Source organism: Montipora capricornis, chromosome 7 (genome assembly GCF_036669925.1).
Source record: "Montipora capricornis isolate CH-2021 chromosome 7, ASM3666992v2, whole genome shotgun sequence".
NCBI lineage: Eukaryota > Metazoa > Cnidaria > Anthozoa > Scleractinia > Acroporidae > Montipora > Montipora capricornis.
The window spans coordinates 42,704,042-42,729,041 of NC_090889.1; the positions used below are offsets into that span (position 1 = coordinate 42,704,042).

The window sequence follows — 25,000 nt, forward strand, 5'->3', positions numbered from 1 at the left end:
ATAAAGTATAATGTAGTTATAAAATAACTCCACCTCGCTTTACCAAAATGTGGCGGCAGTTGTGGTCGACGAGTCACTCACAGTGGAGATGCGGGTAGGGGAAAGGCAAATTGCCGTTGTTTTAAGATTCTGTGCTAGATATTTCCCTGACGAACGGAACACATTTTGCGTGAAGATGGACTCCGACGAATTACCGGTACAGATTATTGAGCTACGCTTTACAGCATCTGCAGAAGTTGTTAGGAAATTCTGGCGAAGGCGTCCTTCCTTTATAATTTTTGGGGAGATTCTGCTTCCAGCAATTTGAAATACACATCACGTGGCGTACTCTTTATGTCACTGTTTACTTCGGGTCTGCGCTGATTAGCTTTCTTTCGACAGCTCGCTCAGCGTGACATCAGGGGGCGGCATTCAAAATTCAGAGGGATGCGTGCCGGCTCTCTTTCTGTCACATCGCAGAGAGAGAGCATGCTCGTAGGATACTAAATGCGCCGTAGATAGGCTTAAAAATATATTGTTGGTTTCCCAAATTAACCTCGTTTTACACTAGAATGACTAAAGAGCAAGAAATCTTCTCATCGTTATGAAAACTGTTCCCGTATCAAGTTTCAACCCAGGTATGCAAATTAGTTCATACTTGCACAACACGATGAAGCCACAGAGGCAGAAAAAATCTCTCAAAACCTTTTCAAATATATTTGCTATTAGAGGCAAGAAAACCTCTTTATTTCATTCAGTGCGTCCATTTTCTGTCAACTCTATTGTTACTTTATAATTAATAAGTAAACCCCAATTTTGTATTAACCGCCAATTCTGAAGATGTCTGGAGAAGCATACGAAACGTCAAATAAAATATAGTTTGGAATGATGCGTTTGTTCTGTTTGTCACCGCTGTTTGTTTATAATGTCTAATAAAACTGAGATGGCTAAACTAAAGGAGTATTAGATACGTTTCGCTTCTGAGGAAAAGAAAAAAAAAACAAAAAAAAAAAAAAACAAAGTAGTGTTTCGGTTCCTGACTGAGAAGCTCTGGGGATGATGAGCAATGTGTCACATTCGAGCTCGATCCCCTGGCCTTCTTCTTCTTCCATGGTAGGAGTTACCAGGCGTACCTATTGGATTCCTGGGCTTTTTTGTTTGTTATTTTCGAATTTGCCTAAGCAGCACTACTCATGGGAAAATCCAGTTTCTGCGCCTTCAATACCACCCAACTCAGTGCCCTCTGTTTTTGTGTAACAGATACCACAGGCAACCCAGTCTACGCTCAAGGAGCGTCTAGTTCCTTGAAAAGTAGAGCACAAGATAGGCAAAAAGCTTTCTCTCTATAATTCTTGACTGTCAAGAATTAGTGACAGTTCCAATTATATTTTCTACCTAAAAATTGTGCACAGTTGAGTGCAAATGAATATAAATTGCCAGACAACCGAATGAACACAGATGAATTCAAGATGTTCGATTCCTTCAATGAGTTTGTTAAACACATATCCAACCAGACAAATTTAGTACAGAATTTGCCATTTGGTTTCAGTGTTAAACATAACACCACAGTTAGGGGACTGGGGCGAGATGGTCGAGGTTGTCAGACGTGTGTTTCGGTGAAGTGTAGTTTTTGCCTCCACACAACCGGGAAAATGAAGTCAAATCGGAAAAATGACAAGAAATAGACGAAGACAACGAAGTCAGTTAAGCAGCGCCTCGAGTGAGGGAAATTCTCCCGATGCAAAGCGACTAAATTCGACTGAAAGAAACGCTTCGAGTTCTAGTGATCAGACTCAGTTGACTCCGATGTTTGAGAACACAGGTACTGCAGATAATTCTTACGATAAGCCGAGTATAAGCGAAATATGGAAAATTCTAAAAGCAATTCAGACGGATGTCGCTAGAATTCTAAACGAAAACCAGGAGATAAGAAAAGATATCGACGAGCTGAAAGCTTCCCTGCAGTTCAATGAGAAGAATGTTGCAGAAATCAAGAAAGGAAATGGGAGTCTCGTGCTGAAGACGAATGATCTGGAACATAAGCTTGCAACAGCCGAAAAAACCATCCACGATTTAGAGCGACAAGTTAAAATCCTTGAATTCGATCATGATACTCTCGAACAATACACAAGAAAATTCAACGTCGAGGTTCATGGAATACCAGAATGCGAAGGTGAGAACCTGAGAGAAATTGTTATAAAGGTAGGGCAAAAGATTTCGGTTGATGTATCTGACAACGACATCGACATTGTGCACAGATTGTACAGGAAACCTCCTGCCAATAAGCCTATTATTGTGAGATTCACTTCTCATAAAAAGAAAAGAGAATTCTATCGGAGCAGGCTTAACTTAAAGAACACGAACGTATCAGGCATCTTTGGCTCTGGGCGTTTTGACTCTGAGGCAAGAATTTTCGTCAACGAAAATCTTACCCAGAAACGACAGGAACTTTTAGCCTCGGCAAGAAATGTGAAAAGAGCACGAAAGTTAAATCAAGTTTGGACAGTAGACGGTAAAATATTTGCTCGGCAAAAAGAGGATTCCAGACCTGTAAGAATTAATGACCGTTGGGATTTGGAAAATTTGGCATGTTGATGTCACGGTTAAAAAGGCATTCATTCACTGTCTTATTTTGATCTAAGCTTCTTTAACCAACTTGAGATAAGTCTATTCTTGTGCTATATGACAGCGAATGGTTGCAAACTACGCTTTTATTATTTTTTCTGGTCTTTAGGAGGCATAACATAAATATTTCATGTTATCTGGTCGTCTCACCAAACGAAATTTGTTTGCGTTGATTGTTGTGTGTGTGTACTGTGCCGTGTCTATTTATTTTTGTGTGTGTGTGTTTTATGTATTCGCACAATTTAGTTTTTTGTTTTGTTAGGAGCTTACCGTACTGTAATGTATTGTTGACTTATACGGTAAGCATTTTACGATATCGAGCACCAATTTTTTCATATTTCCTTTCAGGCATTGGTAACACTTTTCTTTTTATACTTTGGTGTCTGCAGTCCCATTTGCACGTCAAAATAGATTCTAATGGATGATTCTTTTACATTAATCTCGCTTAACGTAAAGGGCATAAGTAATTTTAAAAAACGAAGATCAATTTTTAGTTGGTGTCGGAAGCGCCAAGCAGATATCATTTTCTTTACAAGAAACTCATTCGACGGTTCAAACAGACACCCAATGGACAAACGAATGGGGAGCAGAGCTGCACACTAGTCACGGCACCTCAAACTCTCGTGGAGTTGCAATTATGATCAAAAGCGGCTTTGATTGTACCGTTTGTCAAAAGATCGTAGATCCTTTAGGTAGATATATTATTCTAAAGGCTGTTATAAAAGAAACATCATATGTGTTGATAAATCTATATGCGCCAAATAAGGACAAAGAGATTATAAATTTCTTGAAAAATCTTGTTATTATTTTAAGGAATGAAAATTCAGATTCTGAAGAAAATATCATAATGGGAGGTGACTTTAACTGTCCCCTCAATCCTGTTGTTGATAAGCGGGGAGGCATTTTAAATCAACGAAAATCAGTTATAGCTTGTATTGACTGTTTACAAACCGAACTCGATTTGGTAGATATATGGAGAGTTAAAAATCCAGAGACAATGAGTTTCACATGGAGTCAAAAATCCCCCAGAATATTTTGCCGGCTGGATTGAGCAGGTAAAAGAGACTGTATTTTTGGGTGTAGTTATTGATGAAAACTTGACTTGGAAACCTCACATCTTAAATGTATCCAGAAAAATTTCAAAGTCCATTGGTATCCTGTACAGGTCAAGTTTTTGCCTTTCTACAGCCTCTCTTCGTATTTTGTATTATAGCTTAATTTATCCATACTAAATTTACTGTTTCTGTGTGGGGATTGACCTATAATTCTAACTTAAAAAGAATAGTTACTTTCCAGAAGAAAGCAATTAGAATTGTTGCTAAAGTTCCCTTTGATTCCCATACAGATCCTATTTTTCGAGATCTCGAAGTTTTAAAATTTAGTAATATTGTTTTGTTTCATTTAGGCAAGTTTATGTTTTTCTTCTCTAAAGGTTTACTTCCGAATTCATTTAATGACATGTTTACACTGGCTAATTACATTCATCCTTATAACACTAGCAACTCATCCAATTCCAATTTTTATATTCCATTAGTTCGAACTAATATACGAAAATTTTCAATCCGCTTCCAAGGCCTTAAATTTTTCAATTCTCTTGACAGTCAAATTAAGTCATCTGGATCTACCGCTCAGTTTTGCAAAAACCTTAAAAGATTTCTTCTTTATCGTTAGTGGCATCAAATTCTTCGAAGTATTTACGCTTTTGTATTTTTGTGGATAAATGTGTGTGTGTGCACTCTTTCGTCTTTTTAATAATATATTGTATTACGTCCCAGTGCTATCTTAAACTTAATTTCTTAGTCTAATTTGAGGAAGCCCATAGCTCCATAAGCTCTTATAGTTTCTTTATGGGCTTCCTCGCCTTTTTTACAATTTTTTGTATTTTGTTTATTAAATCGGATACATTATATGTAATCATGGCAAATAAAACCTTGAACCTTGAACCTTGATTACTGGCTGATTTCGAACAACTTAAATGATTTAGTACGATCAACTGATATAATTCCGGCAATAAGAACAGACCACGATGCAATTTTCTTAGAAATTGGAAAACTTCAAAACGAGATCAAAGGGCCAGGTCATTGGAAGATGAATTGTTCTTTGTTGGCCGATGAAGAATACATAGATAGTATCACTGAAATGATCCCAATATGGACGGCGGAAGGACGGAAGGATCTGTCAGATGATCGCAGCGTTTGGGAGTGGATTAAATTTAACATAAGGGCTCATACCATTTGTCACTCTAAAAGAAAAGCGAAGCAAAGGAACAAGAGAGAATCAACTTTAGAAAGAGAATTAAATGAGGCAAAGCTAGCATTTGAAAGAAATCCAGATGACGTTAATGCAACCCGTTATTATGAAACCCGTGAGAGACTTGAGTCATTTTATGACCATAAAAAAAAAGGAATAATAACACGTGCACGAGCTAGATGGCATGAGAGTGGAGAAAAAAGTACGAAATATTTTTTGAACCTAGAAAAAAGAAATCATGTTAAAAAACATATTAGGAAACTTAACATAAACGGTACAATTGAAACAGACCCAATGAATTTTATAAAAGTAGTCATAGAGATCAGAATGTCGCTCAGAATATTTCTTCCTTCCTGAGTGAGCTAAACATACCAAAACTTTCTGAAGAACAAAAACGCTCTTGTGAAGGTAGGATCTCGTCGGAAGAATGCTTTCGTCTACTTGATAGCTTTCACAACAACAAAACCCCAGGGAATGATGGCATTCCGATAGAATTTTATAAAGAGTTCTGGCATTTAATTAGTGATAGTTTCATTAAGTGTGCAAATGAGTGCTTTGACAAGGGCGAAATGTCTTGCTCACAAAAACAAGCAGTCATTACCCTTATTGAAAAGAAAGGGAAAGATCGCTCGCTACTTGAAAATTGGCGTCCAATCTCCCTTGTTAATGTGGACACAAAAATAATGACTAAAGTAATTGCCACAAGAATAAAAAATGTATTACCTGATATTATACATTGTGATCAAACGGGATATGTTAAGGATCGCTTTATAGGAGAAACCATTAGATCAATTTATGATATATTGGAATTTAGTGCAGAGGAGAATATCCCAGGCCTACTGGTATTTATTGATTTCAAAAAAGCCTTCGATAGCGTTGAATGGAACTTCCTATACCGGTGCCTTGAGATATTTAACTTTGGGCCAGACTTTATTCACTGGTTGAAAACGTTTTACAAGAATATACAAAGCTGCATCATAAATAACGGTATGGCGTCAAATTTAGTCTCGCTTGAACGCGGTGTTCGACAAGGAGACCCTCTCTCTCCCTACCTTTTTATCGTAGCAGTGGAAACGTTAGCAATTGCCATTCGGCAGAACCCAGGTATAAAAGGAATTAGTATTGGGAAAGAAGAAACAAAACTCTTACAATACGCTGATGATAACACGGCTGTTCTTTCTGATACTAATTCTGCAAAAATATTGTTTGACCTACTAAACAGTTTTGAAAGCATCTCTGGTCTTAAAATTAATTATACAAAAACTGAAGGCATGTGGATTGGATCATCCAAAAACAACAATGAAAAGCCATTTGGCATCAAATGGTCTGATGAACCTGTTAAAGCATTGGGAGTTCACTTTACTTATGATCAACACCTGCTTAAGGAAAAAAACTTTATTGAACGACTGGATAGCATTAAAAAACTTATAAACATTTGGTCGTCGAGGAATTTATCTATATATGGTAAAATTACAATAATCAAATCATTTCTTATTCCAAAGTTTGTTTTCATCTGCTCTGTGTTACCCACACCTAAGGAAGTGGTTAAACAATTGAATCAAATGATATTCAAATTCCTATAGAACGGCACAGATAAGGTAACTCGAGTGTCAACAATAAATGAATATTCGGAGGGTGGTTTAAAAATGATTGATCTAGAGTGCATGGTGAAGTCTTTAAGGTTAGCATGGCTAGGAAGGATTTTTAATAATAATGATGGAATATGGAAGAGATATCTGGGACACAAATTACAACCCTTCGGTGGTTTGTTCCTCATGAATTGTAACTATGATATCAAAGATTATATAATTTCTTCCCAATTTTACCATGAACTTTTGTCATGGTGGTCAGAATTTCGCGAGAGGTTCGCTTCAGAAAAAGATTGGGAAAATATTATTTGGAATAACAGAGAAATACGTATAGATAAAAAACCAGTTTTTTACAAAAATTACTTTGATTGTAGAATTGTTTACACACATAACCTTCTACTGGACCTTGACAACAGACAATCTTACAGCATATTCTCAAAAACTATAAAGAAAACTAACTTTCTGCAGTGGGCCGGCCTTCGTCATTCTATACCACCCCATTTAAAAGGCACCAATAAGTCTCCGTCTATGACAGCCCTCACATTTGTGACGGAATACAACGTCTTTGACGTATTGGAAAAGAAATCAAAAGATTACTATTCACTTCTTGTCGGAAAGAAAGCGCAGCCACCCTATATAGTCCATACACTGCAAAGAAATTTTAATTTTTCTTCTGATCAAATAAAACACTTTTTTATTTTACCTCACCGTGTTGCCCTCGAATCATACGTCAAGGCCTTTCAATACAAAGTTCTTACCTCTATACTCTACACTAACACAGAATTGCACAAAATCGGTTTTAGACCGAATGATCTGTGCAGTTTTTGCAAGGCTCAGTCAGAAACTTTAAGCCACTTTTTTATTACTGTTCATATTCCAGACATTTCTGGACTGATTTTGAGTCTTACTGGCATTTTTTATCCAATCAACGGGTACACCTCTCTTTGGAAAATGTTTTATATGGAATAATATCGCAACAATGCCCTTTACTTAATTTACTCAATTATTTTGTTATCGTTGGGAAATTGTTTTTGTGGGACTGCAGAAGAAGCCAAATTAATCCAGAAATTACTGGGTTTAAGAACAAAATTGTTCTCAAGTGCGAAATAGAAAGGAAAATTAAAAACACGAAAGACTATTTTAAAAAGAAATGGGTGCTCATACCAACTCGATAAGCCTACTCGCCTGTTGTTTTACTGTATGTTGTTGTTGTTGTGTCTGTTTGTCTCTCTCTTTCTAGTTATTTATAATGTAAGGCGTTTTATCCTAACATAAAAATCCACCCTTGGAGGTCAACCACGATTTAGGAGCATGTGGGAAAGATACTGCAGAGGTGTCAATTGCATTGTATATATCGTGGACGCTGCTGATCATGATAAACTAGGAGCTTCAAGAAACGAGCTCCATAGACTGTTAGAGAAACCTCAGTTAGCTGGCATTCCAGTATTAGTTCTTGGAAACAAGAAGGATCTGCCAAACGCATTAGATGAAAAAGAACTAGTGGAGAGATTGAATCTGTAATTTATAATTTAATTAAAATAAAGTTAAATTAAAAAAAAAAAAAAAAAAGGAACACCACAGTTAGGAAAATATTTGCGTTCGAAGAAGGTGAACGCAGTTCATAATCCTGAAGATTTCGTATAGCGTTTATATTAAGTCAGATTAGAAACTTCTGTTATCTCTCATCATGACCTTCCAGAATGTTCTTCCATTAGTGAGCTTTAGCAACGACCACGGCGACGGCAACGAGAACTCTCAAATTTGCATATTTAGTAGACAAAAACAATAGCTTTGCACGCTCTGCACGTGCGTTTTTCATTTTTGTCCATTTCTTTGCCGTCGTCAGCAAAACAACAACATGAAATACAAAATTTGAGGTTTTATGTAGCACTTGAGGATAAATTTTCATTTTCTCCCTTAAATTAAGCTTGACTGATATCAGTTTCATTCTTCAGGCACTGCCACACCATTGTCATGTTAAAAAGCGTGGAATAGACTTGCATTGATTACAATGATGTGATGATGTTTTCGTTGATGTTCCCGTCGTCGTTGCTTAAGCTCCCTATTGTTAAGAATAGAACATATTGTAATCACATCGTATATAAAACCGAGAGGGTGTCTGTTTAAGTTAGTTACAGTTGCAGTTCTTTGACAGTCAAATCATGTATTTTGGTTTATCACGCCTCATCTTTCTTATAAAAAGGCACCTATGGTAGAAGGACGATAAAATGTTTAATGTTACAGCGGAGCTTAGGTGCGCGAAGCACCATGGGTAAGATTTTTTTGGGAAATCTATCCATGCAAGACATTTTGGTTATGACATCACGTACGTCTGCCCGTCCGCCCGTAGAGACTGTTGGGGTGGAAGTGGGGAGGCAGGAGAACCTCTAGGGACGGGAGTGTTCGGGCAATTTTCCTTGGCGAAAATCGCGTAGCAGCGTTGCATTTCGCAACCAGCGGTTTTCTAGCAAGAAATCATATTAGTGACGAGCAACGGGATAAAGATCAGGAAAACTGAAGAAAAGTGAAAGAGCATGAGAGAAGAGGCGACGAAATTTGAGAAATTTAAGCGAAAAAAGCCTCGAGAGAAGCCGAGGAAGGAGAAGAAGAGAAAATTTCAATGAAGAACACCACAAAGCTAAGAGAAATAGAGCGATAGACAAAACACATATTTGAACGGTTAGCTTTCAGGTAACGTTTTTCTTGCCTCGCTCCCTCGCATATTTGTAAAACTCGCTAAGAAAGGTTTGCAATTCCGTGTTGAGGGCGACTCTGGCATATTTCAACAATCACATTAATAGTTTTTTTGTGTGAGACGAATGTCCAGTCGTGAGCTGCTTTGTTTGACTGTTAAATCGCAGTCGAGTAACTTATTAAGCGAATTCACTCCTCTGTAGCCTCACTTTTTAATTAAGAAGATTTTTGCTGTTGTTCTAAACTGAAGAGAGAGGGTGTGTCAAACGGAAAAAGTTGTGAAACAGATTACTGGTTGTTGGTTATTGTTTGCAAGGCTTGTTTGTTTACTGCTATCAGCTCAGATTTGTTTGAACACTGCAAATTTTATACACTAATGACGATTGATTTTGTACTTTATGCAGAGGCACAATTATCTCCATATGCACCATATTGCCTTCTGGGGTTAGAAACGGAGCTCAGATTTTAGGCTTGGCTAAATGTATATAATATTGTGTGCGTGAAGGTCTCCGAGAAAGAAATCAGTCAAAATGTAAACTAAAATTACGTGCTTCATGGTAAAACAGATGCTACATCCGGAAAATCTCCATTAAGGATGGTTTCATTTGCACCTTCCTGTTAAATAGCGCAATATCGGACATCTGCTCCAGAAAAAAAATTAAATTATCCGCAGAAAAAAGCTCAGCTAGTCAAGAAGAAGATAAGGGAAGGTTTGACAGAGCCTCTCACAGAACCTGGCAAAATGCTTGCAATGAGCTTACTATTTTATGCCATTTTCAGTTTTTGACGTGTCCTTAAAACAGTAAATAATATGCAAATTGTCTTCAACATTACACGTCAATTTCCAGTCGCAGTTATTTTAATATTGACAATCATGCCGAGAAGAGTTAAGAATTCTTATTTCGTCTAAGACAACATGGCGGCTGTTCAAGGTATCGTTGACTATTTAAACATGACAAGTGACGAAGCTTTGTTTCAAGTTTGGATCAATATCGATAACGCTCAGACCATCTTCACTACTGTTGCTGTTCTGGCGACGATCACTTTTCTAATGGCAGCGTTTGGAAATGTTCTAGTCGTTTTATCGGTTTGGATGGACCCTCTTCGAAAACTTCGATCTTCGCCTTCGAACTTGATTATCTTTTCCATGGCTGTTGCAGATCTTTTGGTTGGTGTTGTTGCCTCTCCACTCCATGCCTTTTGGGCTTGGACCTTGTTACATAAGTACACCAACGCATCATTTGGTTTTTTAAAGTTCTTTGCAACGTTAATAAACGTAAGTGTTGGTCATATACTTCTTCTCAGCATTGACAGATTCTTTGCTGTGGTGACACCTCTCCAGTATCGAGCCAAGGTGACGAGTAAACGAGTCTGCGTCGTTTCTTTCACGGGTTGGATTTACTTTTTATTGTTTGGGTTTGTGTTTTCGCTGTTGCGAGAGCATTATGCGCTAATGAAAATTCTTTATATTATACAAATCTTCTTTATTCTCATCTGCATTGTGGTCATCAACGTTTTTACTTTGTACCGCTTTCACAAGTATTCACACAGGTTCGACGTACCGGATGACAATCATGCAGGGGTACCTCGTCAAATGATACTCCAGAGAGAAAGGACTGTGAGCAAAGCTATTGCAATTGTCATCTCTGCATTTTTATTGTGTTTCATTCCTTGGTTCATGGTTCAGATGATAATGTACGTTTGCCTAACATGCAATTTCTCGTTGTTGATGCCTGTGCATTTTATCGCTGCTGCTGTCATGTACGCGAATTCTGCAATCAATCCATTTTTGTACGCCTGGAGACTTCCTAAATATAAACAGACATTGAAGCACCTCTTTAAAAAGCGAAGATGTTGCGGAAGGTATGAAAGAAGGGAGGCCGTGGATCATGTTGAAGATACAAGTCTTTGATGGGAGTAAATTTTTAAGAGCTCGAAGCGTCAAACATTATTACTAATTAACCGCACTACGTTTCCTAGTCGAATTCCTGTCTTTCTCTCGTTCTCTTGCTAGGCTCCATCTCATCCAAAGGAGAGGTGAGAGATGGCTTTTATTTGTGATCGCTAAAAGGAGTTAAAAAGTGCAACCGTGATCATGGTCGATCGCTAACATTGCGCAGTACGCCCATTTGACAATCAACGCATGTTTGTATGCATGCATGGCGTTTCCTTAAAAGAAGATTTAAACACCAAAGAGAAGCCCGGGTTTAGCACAGACAAGCATTGAATAAGTTTAAGATTTTGAAAATTCATTTTTAACACTCTAATGGGGAACCCGCGACACCTATATGTATTCCACATGTTGAGAAAACGCAGCAATCTGTTCAAAATTTAATATTTTATTTGGCGCAGTTAAAATGACGTCCCTTTTTCTATTGTTGGGAAAAACGACATTTTACTTGAAAATGCTTAAACGTTGTTTTATGATAGAAAGAAACAAATCTGCTCAAGATAAGCCCTTTCTAGTTAAGATAGAGTATCTCCTTTTTGGTCTTAATTTGCCACACAAAAGAAACATGAAAACTTGAAAAACACATGGGTTTTAGTGTTTGAAAAAGAAACTTCCGACATAAATGTCGATAAAAAGTAAAGAAAGACTTCTAGTCAAAGCAATGATCTCTCTCCAGTTTTTTATTCTTTAGGGATAGTATTTGCACAGCTTTTGATTGCTCCATACGAAGCTCAGAGAGAACTTCGGGATGTCTCTATGGAAATTCAAAGGTGTGGAAAAATTGAAATTGGTTTACGAAAACCATCATTTTGACTAAAACTAGAAAAACGCGCTGATTGAGATTAAATCCAGTGGCAGTGGCAGGTAGTGTGGTTTAACCACACTAAGCCTCACCCTAGCATCCGGACGTTCCGGGTAGACCCATTCTGACCACTCGTTGAATTAGATCCTGGTAGTCCCCGGTTCAACTTCTCGGCTACATTTGTAAATGGCCAATTGGTTTGCCTCCAGCCAGTTGGGATTCCTAACAGTTATTGTTCTGTTCTGTTTTAATGTTTACATTCATTGGCCCTGAAAAGCCCCTACAGTGGTAAATTGAGAATGTATTGTATTATATCTGTTACAGTTAAATTTAAATTCTGGTTAATTTTAATTTGAACCTAGGTCATCTTATTTTAACTACTAGGTTTAAATTGATAGTAGGAAACATCAACAAAAACCCATCAATTAGTAGCAAGTACGTGTAATATATGATGAACTTAGAATAGCTTAAAATTTTCATGAGTATTTTATAAAACCCCAATGGTTGTTAAGTCTGGACACTGATTTTAAATGGATAGCATCAAGGTTGGGGTTAGGCTTACAGTGTATGATAACCGATTCTACTTTTCTTTCTCAGAGGCTTTTAGAAGGGCATTGTTTATTGATGAATCTCCTTAAGAGGGCAGGGGGCCAAAAAAATTAAATTATCTTATAAGGAATAAAAGAACTGAAACAAATATGACGTGTTGTTGATTTTTAATTTGCTGAGTTATTTGCTCTATCTTTTGCTTACTTTGAATTCGTAATAATCAAAAGAAACAAAAAACAAAACTCTGAAAAGTCAGGAAAAAGGATTTCATAATCTATTGATCAGAAGACATTTTGTGGGCTCAGATGATTACATCCCCAAGAAAAGGGAAAACCCTTTTTCTCTTGAATTATCAAATAAATTATCTGGGTTTTTTTTAATTTGCTGAGTCTTTTTGTAGTGATAAATCCAAGTTTTGTGATTTTTTTGGCACAATCCCCTTCAAGTTCTAGAATTTGAGAAAGTAGCACATTTACTACTTCCACAAATCCCATAATACACCTTTTTTACCCTCCAAAAATCTGCATAGGCATTGTTTTCGGCTTCTCTGGAGACATTTTCATGTCCCAGGAGAAATTGCCAAGAATCGTTATGCAAAATTTTTGGGGAGTAATAGAAGTGTATTATGGGATTGTGCAAGTAGTGAATTTGGATGAAGGGGCGTTTCCTTTTCTATTTTATTCATTTTCAGCACCACATAATCCTGAAGTTCGAACTTCTTCTTTTTCTTCTTCCCTTTCTGGCGTATATGATAACTGCAAAAGGCAGACTGCTGGCTGCCTACAAATAGCGCTGATAAGCAGTATTTAAGTCTCAGGATCCATTTTTGAGCGGTTAGCTTTCAATAACTGTGATTTATGGTTAGGCTGCAGTCCACGGTCTACAGTTCGCAAGTGTGAGACACCGCTCTCCTTCAATGTCTGGCTCATCCACTTTTTCAAATTATTGACCATTCTCCTGCTCTGTATTTGATGTAGCTGTGACTTGTCCACTCATTTGTGGCTTTTTGATTTATTTTCTCCGACTGAGAGATTCCGAAAACCACTTCATGCGGCATTTTGGCAATTGTTCTGTGAATGGTTATGTCATTTACGCATGTGCGAAATGGTGGTTGTCGTGGAGTCTTGGAAATAACTTAAACTCATTGGTAGGAAAAAAACATCCCCACAGTGGCGCTCGTAACAATGGAGCTGTTCGAGAAGCCGCTGTGGCGATGGGGTTAGTGTTCTACACGAAATGACTGTACCTCATCAGGTGGAGTTAATTTGACCTCGGGACCTAAGATCCGTGAAACGTAAGTGAGATTAATTTCCATTTTAACTTGTCTTGACAACTACCGTATTTATGTTGCCAAGTATTTTTTCACTGCGAAAGATAGAGATGATTCTCGCACTTAACTGGACAATCCCGGGTTCAAGAAAGGCTCGATAGGGTATGCATTGAATGTGGTGTGTGGTTTGCTGTCGATTCCGGTCAGCACAAAAAACCGTACGACAACACTTCAACCTGGCAGTGTGGAACCATGGGGTCCGTGTCTGGGGGTAATTTGTTTTTGAAAGGACAATATCAGGAGTCACTCGTGCGGTGATCTATCCAAGTGAAATGTTTAAAAAAATGAACCAGCCAGGGTTACGTTGTACGAAAAGAGAAGAAAGATACACTGAATGTAAATTTAAATCTCTTACAAGAGGTACTCTTGGAGGCCTTAAACGAGAGAATGAGGCAAGAGAGCGAAACCCCCATATTTTGTCCTTCTATTATTAGTGCCTTGTCATACTGCGTGGGTTATTTTAAAGACGACACCTTATTGGTCAGGTGGTGATGTGAAAATCGACGGTGCGGTCATGGTAACGAGAGAAAAAAAACAATCGCAGCATGGGCGCGATCTAAAAATAGATTTCACATGATTATCATGGGGAGCGGGGATTGGCTCTCCTACCTCATATTCTTTTGCTAAAAGTTAGGCTTAAACGGGGAGCCTTAAGCTGAGGACACTTATGTCCAGAAATGCACCTAATTAGATGCACGTCCAATTTTGACATCCGACACGAAGTGTCCCTTTAAGTCTAGGCAATTGCTACCTATTTTCAACAACAAGGTAAGGATAAAGGTTAGCATTATTTTTAGCTTAGTTTAAACGCAGCAGTTAATCTTTACTTAAAGAACAGCATTTGGGGGACACTTTGTATGTCCATATTCCGTGACACGAGTTATGTTGAAGTTGGGGAGAAGAGCAAGGGGACACTTCGTGACGCTTATTGAAATCCGCGTGCATCTAATTTGGGGCATTTCTGGACATATCTGGCTGAGGAGTCAGTATTGATTTGTATCCAAAAGCACCTTCATTTTCTAGGCGTGTTTTCTGTTATCTCATTTAACAAGACTATAAATAACAAATGAAGTTCAAATGGAAAATTGTTTTATCTGGCAAATAAAAGCACTCCTTTCAGATTCCCTTCGTCTGAGCATTTCAACGAGATGGCGGAGGCCGTTGTTGATTTTCATGCTTATTTCGACGTTCGTTTTCACTTAGCGTAAGTTACTTAGCTTGCGCTTGCGTCCCTAGTGGAAATCAGAAGTGGTGTGGACCCCTTCATACCACTTTTGACGGTTGGAAATGGAGCGTTCTGATTGGTCGATTCCAATTTGGGCGGGAAATTCGAATTTTAGCGGGAAACGTACGTTAGAGGGACATTCAAATCATGATGTCACAGACACGTGACACTCTGCGGACCCTCAGGAAACAGGTTGGAGTGTTTTGCTTCGCCTTATAGGAAATTCGAATTGGGGGGGGGGGGGGGGGGATTATAGAGACCCAAGCCCCTCACTGCTAGAAAAAAAACAAGACAGAATCGTTTCTTTCCGAATCAAACGGTTTAATAACTAGAATCATCAAGTAGTATGTACAACAAGAAGGAAAAAAGCATAATATAAGGTCACACTATGTACAAGATGGTGCCCCGCACATGCACCCTAGTTTATTATGATCAATGCTGATTTTTGGATGTGGCCGTCCGATGAAAAAACACCATCATCTAACTGATCACATCCGAGTAGATTCTGCTTAAAGTCACCTCAATTCCGTAGTGTCCCTACTCAGTTTTTTTCTTGGTGCCCTGCACACGCACCCCGCAACTTGACAGATTAAAATTCGAGGAGCTCCCCGAAGGACATGTCCTCGAAACAGGATGTGTCTGCAAAGAACTCAGCAGCCTCACAAGATCCAACACGGTCTTCACGTTCAAATTTCGTGGCCTCACGAGCCAGATCCAAATCCGGTCCTGGACAAACCACTACCTCCCGAATAGCGTTTTGGATGTGCTGCTCACGCTCCGACGCCACTTGACGCTGTTCACAGTCTACCTCCGCTTGCGCCTGAGAACGACCGCGATTTGCCCCCACGAGCCACAATACGATTTGTGCGGCATCAACGGGTTCCTCGTCCTCCTCTGGCGCTGCTGGGGGTGGTCGCGAACGTTGTGCGAGACGTGTGGATCGTCGTGCAGGTTCGGGGCTGGATGGTACCAGGTCGTTTAGTTCCGCTACCACGTCAAAAGCGATGGACGAAGATCCTGCGGGAGAGGCACGAAGCAATAACTCGTCTAGCCGGTCGGCGGCGTCGGATAGATCGGAGGACAAAGACGGGGATGCTGGAGGAACCAGGTTGTCCACGTGCGCCAAGCTTTCTCTCAGGTAGGGATGCGTAGGAGGCCGGAGCCCATACTTACGTATGAGCCATCCACCACCTGCCGTATCAATGACATGCGACGGACGGGCATCGGTCGCCAAGCCTTCGAGCAAACACAAACCCAGCTCACGTCTCCGACGTGTATCGCGATATTGTTGGCTGTATTCACGAATTTGTTCGCGACGGTTCGCCCTGTACCGTCTTCGAATTTCGAGGCACTTTCTCCGACGTGTATGGTAATATCGTCGGCTGCTTTCACGAAATCGTTCGAGGTGGGTTTGGCGATGGAGTCGTCTACGCTCACGAATCTGTTTGCGGTGGCTCGTGTGGTACTGTCTTTTGTATTCGAGGAGCCTTGTTTTGTTCGCACGGTAATGAGCTCTTTGTCGCTCCCGAATTCCCTCCCTGTTTGACTCCGGATCTTTTGCTTTCCGTTGTTCTTGAACACTCCCCGTTTCCGCTGTAAATAAAGAGATAACAATGACCACGTAAATGAGAGCAAAAAGAAATAAATAACGAGTTCCTAAGGAAAAAACCCACCTGAACTAGACGGCTGGCTCGCTAGACGAGCGCGAGCTTCGGTCAAGAGATCCTTAGTAGTTTCGGACACCAACAAGCTTCCACTTGGCACCAGAAGTTGATGTTGTGCCTGAAGTTCCCGAGCACATTTTTTCGCCTGGCGATATCGGCAACAGTACTCATTAATTTGGGGTCGATGTCCGGCTGCATACAGTTTCTTTGACTCATGGATCTCTGCTCGATGTCGTTCGCGATATCGTTTCTTTTGAGCAAGAACTTTATCGCGGTTCGCCTGCTTCCATGCACGAACACTTTCACGCGTCCTTTGTTGTTTTGTGGTAGCGTCGATGTTGGTGAAAAAAAGAGACTCTCGAAAAGAAATATATTTTAAAGAACGGTTCAAACGAAAGAGAGCTTTCTTTCTTCTCCAACAGAAAAAACACAGGTTGCCTAAAGCAATGCTGCCACGTCATTTCGCGCCAAGAAAAAAATGGTCCGAACACTCCCGTCCCTGAGGTTGTCCTAAATTTTAACGTTATCGTGTACATGTGTCGAATCAGATGAATAAATCGTACGTAGCAAAAAGGAGACGGTCAAGCTTAGGGTTGCCGGTTCGAGGTTGAATGATTGGACTTTCTCCTTTTTTTTCTAGTCATGGACGAAACCATTTTGTTTCTCCTGTTTTTTTGTTTTTTTTCCCAGTTTCATGGGTTCATCTACAAAGAATGCGTCTTGAATCGAGTATAAACCCTTCACAAAGTCAAGGTCAAGGAATCTTGAGTAGAGGTCTGTCACAAGGTCAAGTTCAAAATCAAACTCAAGCACTTTATGTGGTTTGTTTGTTCAAACCACATAAATGATGTTTTACGGACTGTTCAGAATGAATTTTTTTTACAGCCAAAAAGGATGGGAAACATTTCAGACCATTTTAGAACATCCGCTGGAACATAAAAAATGGAAGTTCATGAGGAACAGTATGCGAGTTGTTTTTTTTTTTTGAGCACGTGCTCGGTTAAATGTCACTTCCTAAACATTTTTTTTTTTAACCAAATGCGAAAAAAAAAATTGTGAAGGTCACCCGCATTCTCCCAGGGAAGGAAAAAAAAACACACAACGGAAAAAAAAAAAAGAGAGCATGCAAGCTAAACACAAGCTCTTTCTTGTCGTTACATATATTTACAAACGTTCTGAAACTATTTACAACTTTTAAAAAACGTCTATGTACAACTATTAACAGCGAAAACAATGGTTTTAACAAATTCCCTAAAAATTCACAGAGGAGTCTTTTTTTTTATTCCAATGTGCTGATCGTCCGAGCCATCCGCAACCTCCTAGGGAAGGAAAAAAAGAGCATGCAAGCTCAAGAAAAGTTGTCATATTTACAAGATTCTAATAAAAGTCGACAAAACTATTTACGAAAAAAGATATGTACAAGTTGAAAAAACTATTTACAAGTTTACCTCCATCGAGGCAGGAACAAAACACATCGAGGGCAAAGGCCGTACTAGTTATAAATTCGTCGATTCCAAATTTTGTGATATAAGCCACATCTGCTACACCTGAAGAGTTCGCTTTTGATTATGAAGGGCGGATTGGTGGCCGGGACGACTGCGTGGGCTTTTTACGAACAGATGGCTAGCTTTTCTAAGAGAAAAAAGAAAGAAACAACATGAGTCTCCTTGATCACAATCTTCAGATAAGGGTTGTAGGTAAAACTCACAAATCTCCTCTACCAGGGCTTTCATGTTATCCCTGTGCTCCATCTTCGCCTTCTTTTTTAAAATGAGCTCTTGGAGTTCTGGCGGACGGACGTCCCACCAGCTCTCAATCTTGAAATTTGGGTTTTTGGACTCAAATGCACTATTTTATACCAATCAGACGCCCTCGTTTTAACCGCACTTTCCGCAGAGCGACTGGGGCGGGACTCTCTCTCAAAAAACGCCACGTGGGTTTGAGAACCCCCTATCTACCCTTAGTTTCAGAGGCCTTGGAAGAGCCATTCGAGTTTTACTTTTTTTAAAAAAAGACACATATAGGTCCATCATAAAGAACTCACACATGAATGTCAAATAAAACAACGTTTAATGAGAAGAACAATGCGTGTTTTACAAGTGTCTACAGTGTGGTTGGCTGGACATCGGTCGTAGGCAGGTCCTGGGCTTCTGAGCGGCTAGAAATCGTTGAGTCCGTTCATGATGGATGTAGCGAGTATCGTGATCCAGCCCCCTTTGACCACGCATCCACTGCACAAAGTGATAACATTCCACTTGAGGGCAGTGAAGCTGTAGAGGGTGCTCATGTTATCCGCAAGAAGCTACAGAACTGAGACGCGGGAGATCATTGAATTTCGGACAACCCAAAGGTTCCAAATCGATGTGAGGCATCCCCCAGCTAGTCAGCCATCGCCGTTGGATCAAACTCCCTTTGTAAGCCACTAGAGACCGCTCCGAGGTCTTGTGTTGTTCGTAGAGGTGTTGGGCATCCGTTTTTAACTCATGAGCCAGATGGTACAAACTAGGTGGATAGTACGAGAGCCCGTGGATGTGGGTCGTACAGTAGTACGCCGTTCGTCGATCTTTAGGTGAGAGATCGCGCCAAGGCACGGAAGGTTTGTAATGAATCGATCCCCTGTGTTGACCCGTCCAATCGCACCAGCCAAGTTCCCTAGGAAGAAATTGGTCTCCCAGACAAAATCCTTCTAGGTCGATCACTAGACATACTCTATCGAAAAGGTGGGTCCTCTTTGTCGATGGAGTCGGAGTCTTCTTCTGTGTCGAACGGGGATCGGAGAGGGACCTTGAGATCGTCGGCCCATTGGAAGAGGTAGCGACACTCATTACAATTCCGATCAGGTTCCCAAGGCGCCAAAGCTTTGAGAGGCAATTGATCCTTTTCGTAGGCGCAACAAAAACACAACAAGCGATCTAGCAGGACGTCCAAGCGTCGATAGCACACTTCCAGTGTCGTATCACTCTTTTGTAGTCCGATTGTCTTTGTATCGGAGTGGGACATCGAGATTGTCTGCTTTCTGGAGAAGGTAGCGAACAAATCGGCACTCACGACAATTTTGATGGAGAACCCAAGTCGTCAGGTCAATGAGCTCTGTTTTTTCGTCTTCGTCTTCTTTGCAACCTCACACAAGAGAGCGTCCAGCAACAAGTCTATACGTCTACAGCACCTCTCCAAGCTCATGACAAACTGACTGTTCTCACTGGCGCGACTCTTTACATACCCAAGGGTGTTGACGTGGACCGAAGCTGACGCCACTTTCTAAAGACCAATGAAGGCGGCCTGAATGGGACTGACCTTGAACGTCCTTGACACCACTCTGAGGAGCCAATGACAGGGCCGCCCGAATGTGGCACCATCCTTAAGAACCATTCACAGACCCTGGAATGTGACATCTGGTGCTGACGTCCAACCATAAAAACGCGAGACACACTTCATTCGTTGTCAGTTGTCTTGAGAAGAAGAAGAAGAAGAAGAAGAAGATGAGTAACTCTTGGAAGTACGGAGACCTGTCGCCTGCTCGCTATCCGTTTCGAGAAGAGAAGAAGATGAAGAAGAAGAAGAAACCAGCGAAACGTTCTTGTGCTAGCCAGAAACACGATGTCGTCCGCGAAGCGGCTGAACGCACCGCCAAGATCATGAGGGATGTCAAGGAAATCCGCCGTCAAAAAGATGCGGAGCGGCGTAAGAAAAAGCGGGAAGAGAAAAAGAAACGAGATGAAGCAGAGTTGAACAAAGCCGCTGAAACCTTGGACGCTCTCGTCACCTTAGATCCCCACCTACAGAGACGGTGGCGTGGACACCTCTCAGTGCGGAATTGAAAGAACTCTTAGAGTCAGTCCCTGATTTAGATAACTTGCCCAGCTATGAAGCGATGATGGAACCCTTACTTCCTACACAAGGATCTGTGGTAGTGACCCCTGTGGAGGTGAAACCAGAACCTCAAGAACCGGCCATCGTGACTCCTATGGAGCCACTACCTCACTTAGAACCCGGCGCAGTCTTGGAACCCCTACCGGAACCATCCCCAGAGCCCAAGGTACCTTTGTGTCCGTTCCACGAGACTCCTTTAGGCGAGAACCAGACCCGAGGGGATCCGGCCTTCCGATACGTCTTTTGTAAAGAGTACAATGAGGTGTGTCCGTTTTGGGTGGTGGGTGTGGATCGAGCCTACGAATGGCAGGCTGAAGTACCACCACAACTCCATCACGATATCAAGAAAGGACCATGGCACCGCTTTTGTGGAGAGAAAAGTAAAGTTGTACGAACTACGAACCCTGATTCCCCCAATGTGGGTCGCTTTTTCTTGACGTGTCGCCAGAACATACCCTGCCGCTTCTTCCAATGGTTGGACCGTGAATGGTCGGACCAGATCTTTCAGCACCGATGGCAAGAGGCCAGAAAGAATGGCTGGAAAGGAGAACGGGAGGAGAAAGCCAGTGGGTTGGTTGAAGTGAACGCTCCATTGGACCCTCATCAAGCCAGAAAAAAGCGAGAGTTGGAGAACGAAACGGTGGTGATCCAGGTGCCCAGCCTGTCCGACGACAAGTTGGAGGAGAAACTAGAGAAGTATGTGAGAAAGCGGCGATGGATGGCTCAACAGAAAAAGTGGATGGAACACGACGATTTGCAGCAGAGGTAGTGCCGGCGAATAGAACGATCCCGCCCCATTACGCCCGAACTGTTGCATGCTTGTTTTGAACAATTGAAAATGCTTGAGATGGAAATCGATCAGGTATAAGTAAAAGCTTGAACCTTCAAATTTGTGTGTCATTATGTCGTGTGTTGAGTTCGGACGACGTCTGTTGAGAGCGGTCGTCGCTCATGTGACCCAACTCCCTTATCGTGAATTCGAACAACGGGTTCGTTGGCGTTTGTTGACTTGGCTTTGTCGGGAAATGATGAAGCTGCTCGGAGGCACACACGCATGGGATGGATTTCCTGTGATGAACCCATCGATACCCTAGCAGTGTTCGAAGTCATGAAAGAAGGGATCGACTATAAGTGGAGTCATTTTGTCGTCTACATGGACTGGTTGATGACGACACTCGGACCCGAACGCGCATATCATACGTGGCAAACCCTTAAAAAGCATCATCCGCAGGACATCCCGACCATTCTTGAGTGTCAAAAAAGAAACGCCGCCGCCGCGTCGCCGCCACACCCATCGTGAGTGCCTACACGGATCCTTAGACCCCAGGTTCATTGGGTGGTGTGTATAGGTACGCTCAAGCTCAAGGATTGACGCAGAAGGAAGCCTTACGAGAATTGCAAGGGGAATTGGCCTACACACTGCATCGCCCCGTTCGACGACGGTTCAAGATGCTCCCGGTATTGGTGTTTCACAAGGACGAACAATGGTAAGCCGATTTGGTGGAGGTGCAACCTCTCAAACGATGGACGGTCATTGTCCAAATACGCTTGGGTGGTCCCTGTGAAAAACAAGACAGGCACCGTGGTGACTCAAGCTTTTGAAAACGTGTTACGACAAGGACGAAAACCTCAACGTTTACAGACGGATCTGGGCAAAGAGTTTTACAATGCTCCGTTTCGTCGGATGTTGGAACGAGGAGGGATCCAACACTTTTCTACGCACGGGGATGCCAAAGCATCCATAGTGGAACGCTTCAATCGTACGTTGAAAGAACGCATGTATCGGTATTTTACCGCAAGAAATACTCGAACGTACCTGAACGTGTTACCTCAATTGTTAAACGGGTACAATCAGACCCGTCATCGAAGTATTGGCATGGCCCCACGAGACGTCACCGATGACAACGAACGCGTTGTATGGACCAAACTGTATGAAAAACGCCTGAGACGACGTCCTCGACCTAAACTCAAGGTGGGCGATCGTGTCCGTTTGAGTAAGAAACATCGTCCGTTCAAGAAAGGCTATCTCCCTGGTTGGACGGAAGAAGTCTTTATTGTGAGACGTGTGGTGCGAGGACCTGTGGTTACTTATCACTTGGAAGAATGGGATGGCACGCCTTGGAAGGGCGTTTTTACGAGCAAGATGTCCAAAGAGTCACAATGTCAGACGATGCTTTGTTCCGAGTGGAAAAGATTTTACAACGACGTGGACACGCGGTGAAAGTCCGATGGTTAGGCTGGCCCCCAAAATACGATAGTTGGGTCCCTCGTACCTCCTTGACATAGGTATAAAAAGAGATTTTTAACAAATAAAAAAAAAAAAGAGATGAACCATGTCGTGTTACGCTACCTTGTCGAGTCATGTGCAGAAACAAGGAAAGGTTACGTTTATACAAACCTTGGACGTACAGCACTTATATTTCAAACAGAGTTAACTGAATAGAGGGTAATGTAAAGAGCTAGAATTCTATCCCATATGAACCATGTGAGCGTTAGCCCTACTGATGGAAATGGATCCACACAAGGACAGAGAAAAACTCTGACCAGGGTGGGAATTGAAATTGATATCCCACCCTGGTCAGAGTTTTTCTCTGTCCAATTTGCTGTGTTTTGTTTTCACATAACGTTAGAAGCGAACGCAAGCATAATCGTAAGCAGAAGGAAAAAGACAAATTTTTAATCCTTGCGCATGTGTTTATGCTTGCTTCAACCCTGCTTTTACAGTGAAATAAGCGTTCTTATGCTCGCACTTGTGTTTTCACTTGTGTTTGCGTCGCTAGTGAAAATCAGGCTTTCGGTACTGAATGTCCGTGTGCATTGCGGACCTATTTGAACTGTATTTGTTATTAATAGTCTTGTTAAATGAGATAACAGAAAACACGCCCAGAAAATGAAGATGCTTTTGGATAAATATCAATACTGACCTTAAGACATGTTTTCACTCCCCAGCTTAAGGCTCCCCGTTTAAGCCTAACATTTAGCAAAAGAATATGAGGTAGGAGAGCCAATCCCTGCTTCCCATGATAATTATGTGAAATATATCTTTAGATCGCGCCCATGCTGCTATGTTTTTTTTCTCTCGTTACCAAGATCGCGCCGTCGACTTTCACATCACCAACTGACCAATAAGGTGTCGTCTTTAAAATAACCCACGCAGTATGACAAGGCACTAATAATAGAAGGACCAAATATGGGGGTTTCGCTCTCTTGGCCAGAGTAACTCTTGTAAGAGATTTACGTTTACATTCAGCGTATCTTTCTTCTCTTTTCGTACAACGTAACCCTGGCTGGTTCATTTTTTTAAACATTTCACTTGGATAGATCACCGCACGAGCGACTCCTGATATTGTCCTTTCAAAAACAAATTACCCCCAGACACAGGCCCCATGGTTTCACACTGCCAGGTTGAAGTGTTGTCGTATGCTTTTTTTTGTGCTGACCGGAATCGACAGCAAACCACACACCACATTCAATGCATACCCTGTCGAGCCTCACATTACAATCATGTGATGTCTGATGTCTCAAAGGATATAAGGGAGCTTTAGTTCGGAGAAGGACGAATACCGAAAGTGATGAATTTCGCATGCGTGTGAGGTTGTGTCTTTAAGATTCATTTTCTTAAACTAAGCGTCAAGAAAAGAAATGTATATTTGAAGTGCAGTTTATATATGTAAGATAGCAGTGATCCTCGAACTTAACTGATCTCTAAAGCCACACGTTTGAGAGCACGTCGCTTTGTTGGGCTCGTGTGTTCCCGTGAAAGAACTGATGAATGAAAGAAGTTGAATTTCTCAGGTGTCCAAAATGTGAAGGAATCGCTTAAATTACATACATACATACATACATACATACATACATACATACATACATACATACATACATACATACATACATACATACATACATACATACATACATACTGAATTTACCACTCCCCATAGGAGCTTTAATTCAAGGCCAATCAAACACAATCACGACAGAACAGAACATTTAACAACAACTCTTAAAAATCCCTACTGGCCGGAGGCAAACCAGTTGGCTATTTACAAGTGCAGCTGAGAAGTTGAACAAGGGACTACCAGGAACAAATTCAACGAGTGGTCAGCACGTTTCTTGAACCCGGAATTGATCAATTAAGTACGAGAATCACTTCTATGTCCAGTTAAGTGCGAGAATCACTTCTACCATTCGCACTGAAAAAATACTTAGCAACATAAATACGGTAGGTGTCAAGACCAGTTAAATCGAAAATAATCTCCCCTACGTTTCCCGTCCGTGACTCAAAAACGTGGCATGCTCAAGCTAGAAACGACTAGAGACAGCGCATCACCCAAGCCAAAATCAACGGAGCAAAACGTTCAAATGCACGCAAAATTGACCATTTGTAGGTTTGTAGCACTGATATACACTGTTTAAGCTTACGCACTTGTTCAAGAATGGTTAGCTTTTATAAAATGTTTGTTTTTCGTCAT

General features: G+C 41.1%; 2 protein-coding genes across 2 annotated transcripts; both read left to right on the plus strand.

Annotated features, from left to right (window-relative positions):
* The first annotated feature begins 1,650 nt into the window (after positions 1 to 1,650).
* LOC138056015 (uncharacterized) lies at positions 1,651 to 2,574 on the plus strand. The gene has a single exon (XM_068901866.1). The coding sequence runs from the start codon at positions 1,651 to 1,653 to the stop codon at positions 2,572 to 2,574; it is 924 nt and encodes a 307-aa protein (XP_068757967.1).
* A 7,479-nt stretch (positions 2,575 to 10,053) lies between these two features.
* LOC138056016 (adenosine receptor A2a-like) lies at positions 10,054 to 11,049 on the plus strand. The gene has a single exon (XM_068901867.1). The coding sequence runs from the start codon at positions 10,054 to 10,056 to the stop codon at positions 11,047 to 11,049; it is 996 nt and encodes a 331-aa protein (XP_068757968.1).
* The last annotated feature ends 13,951 nt before the right edge of the window (positions 11,050 to 25,000 follow it).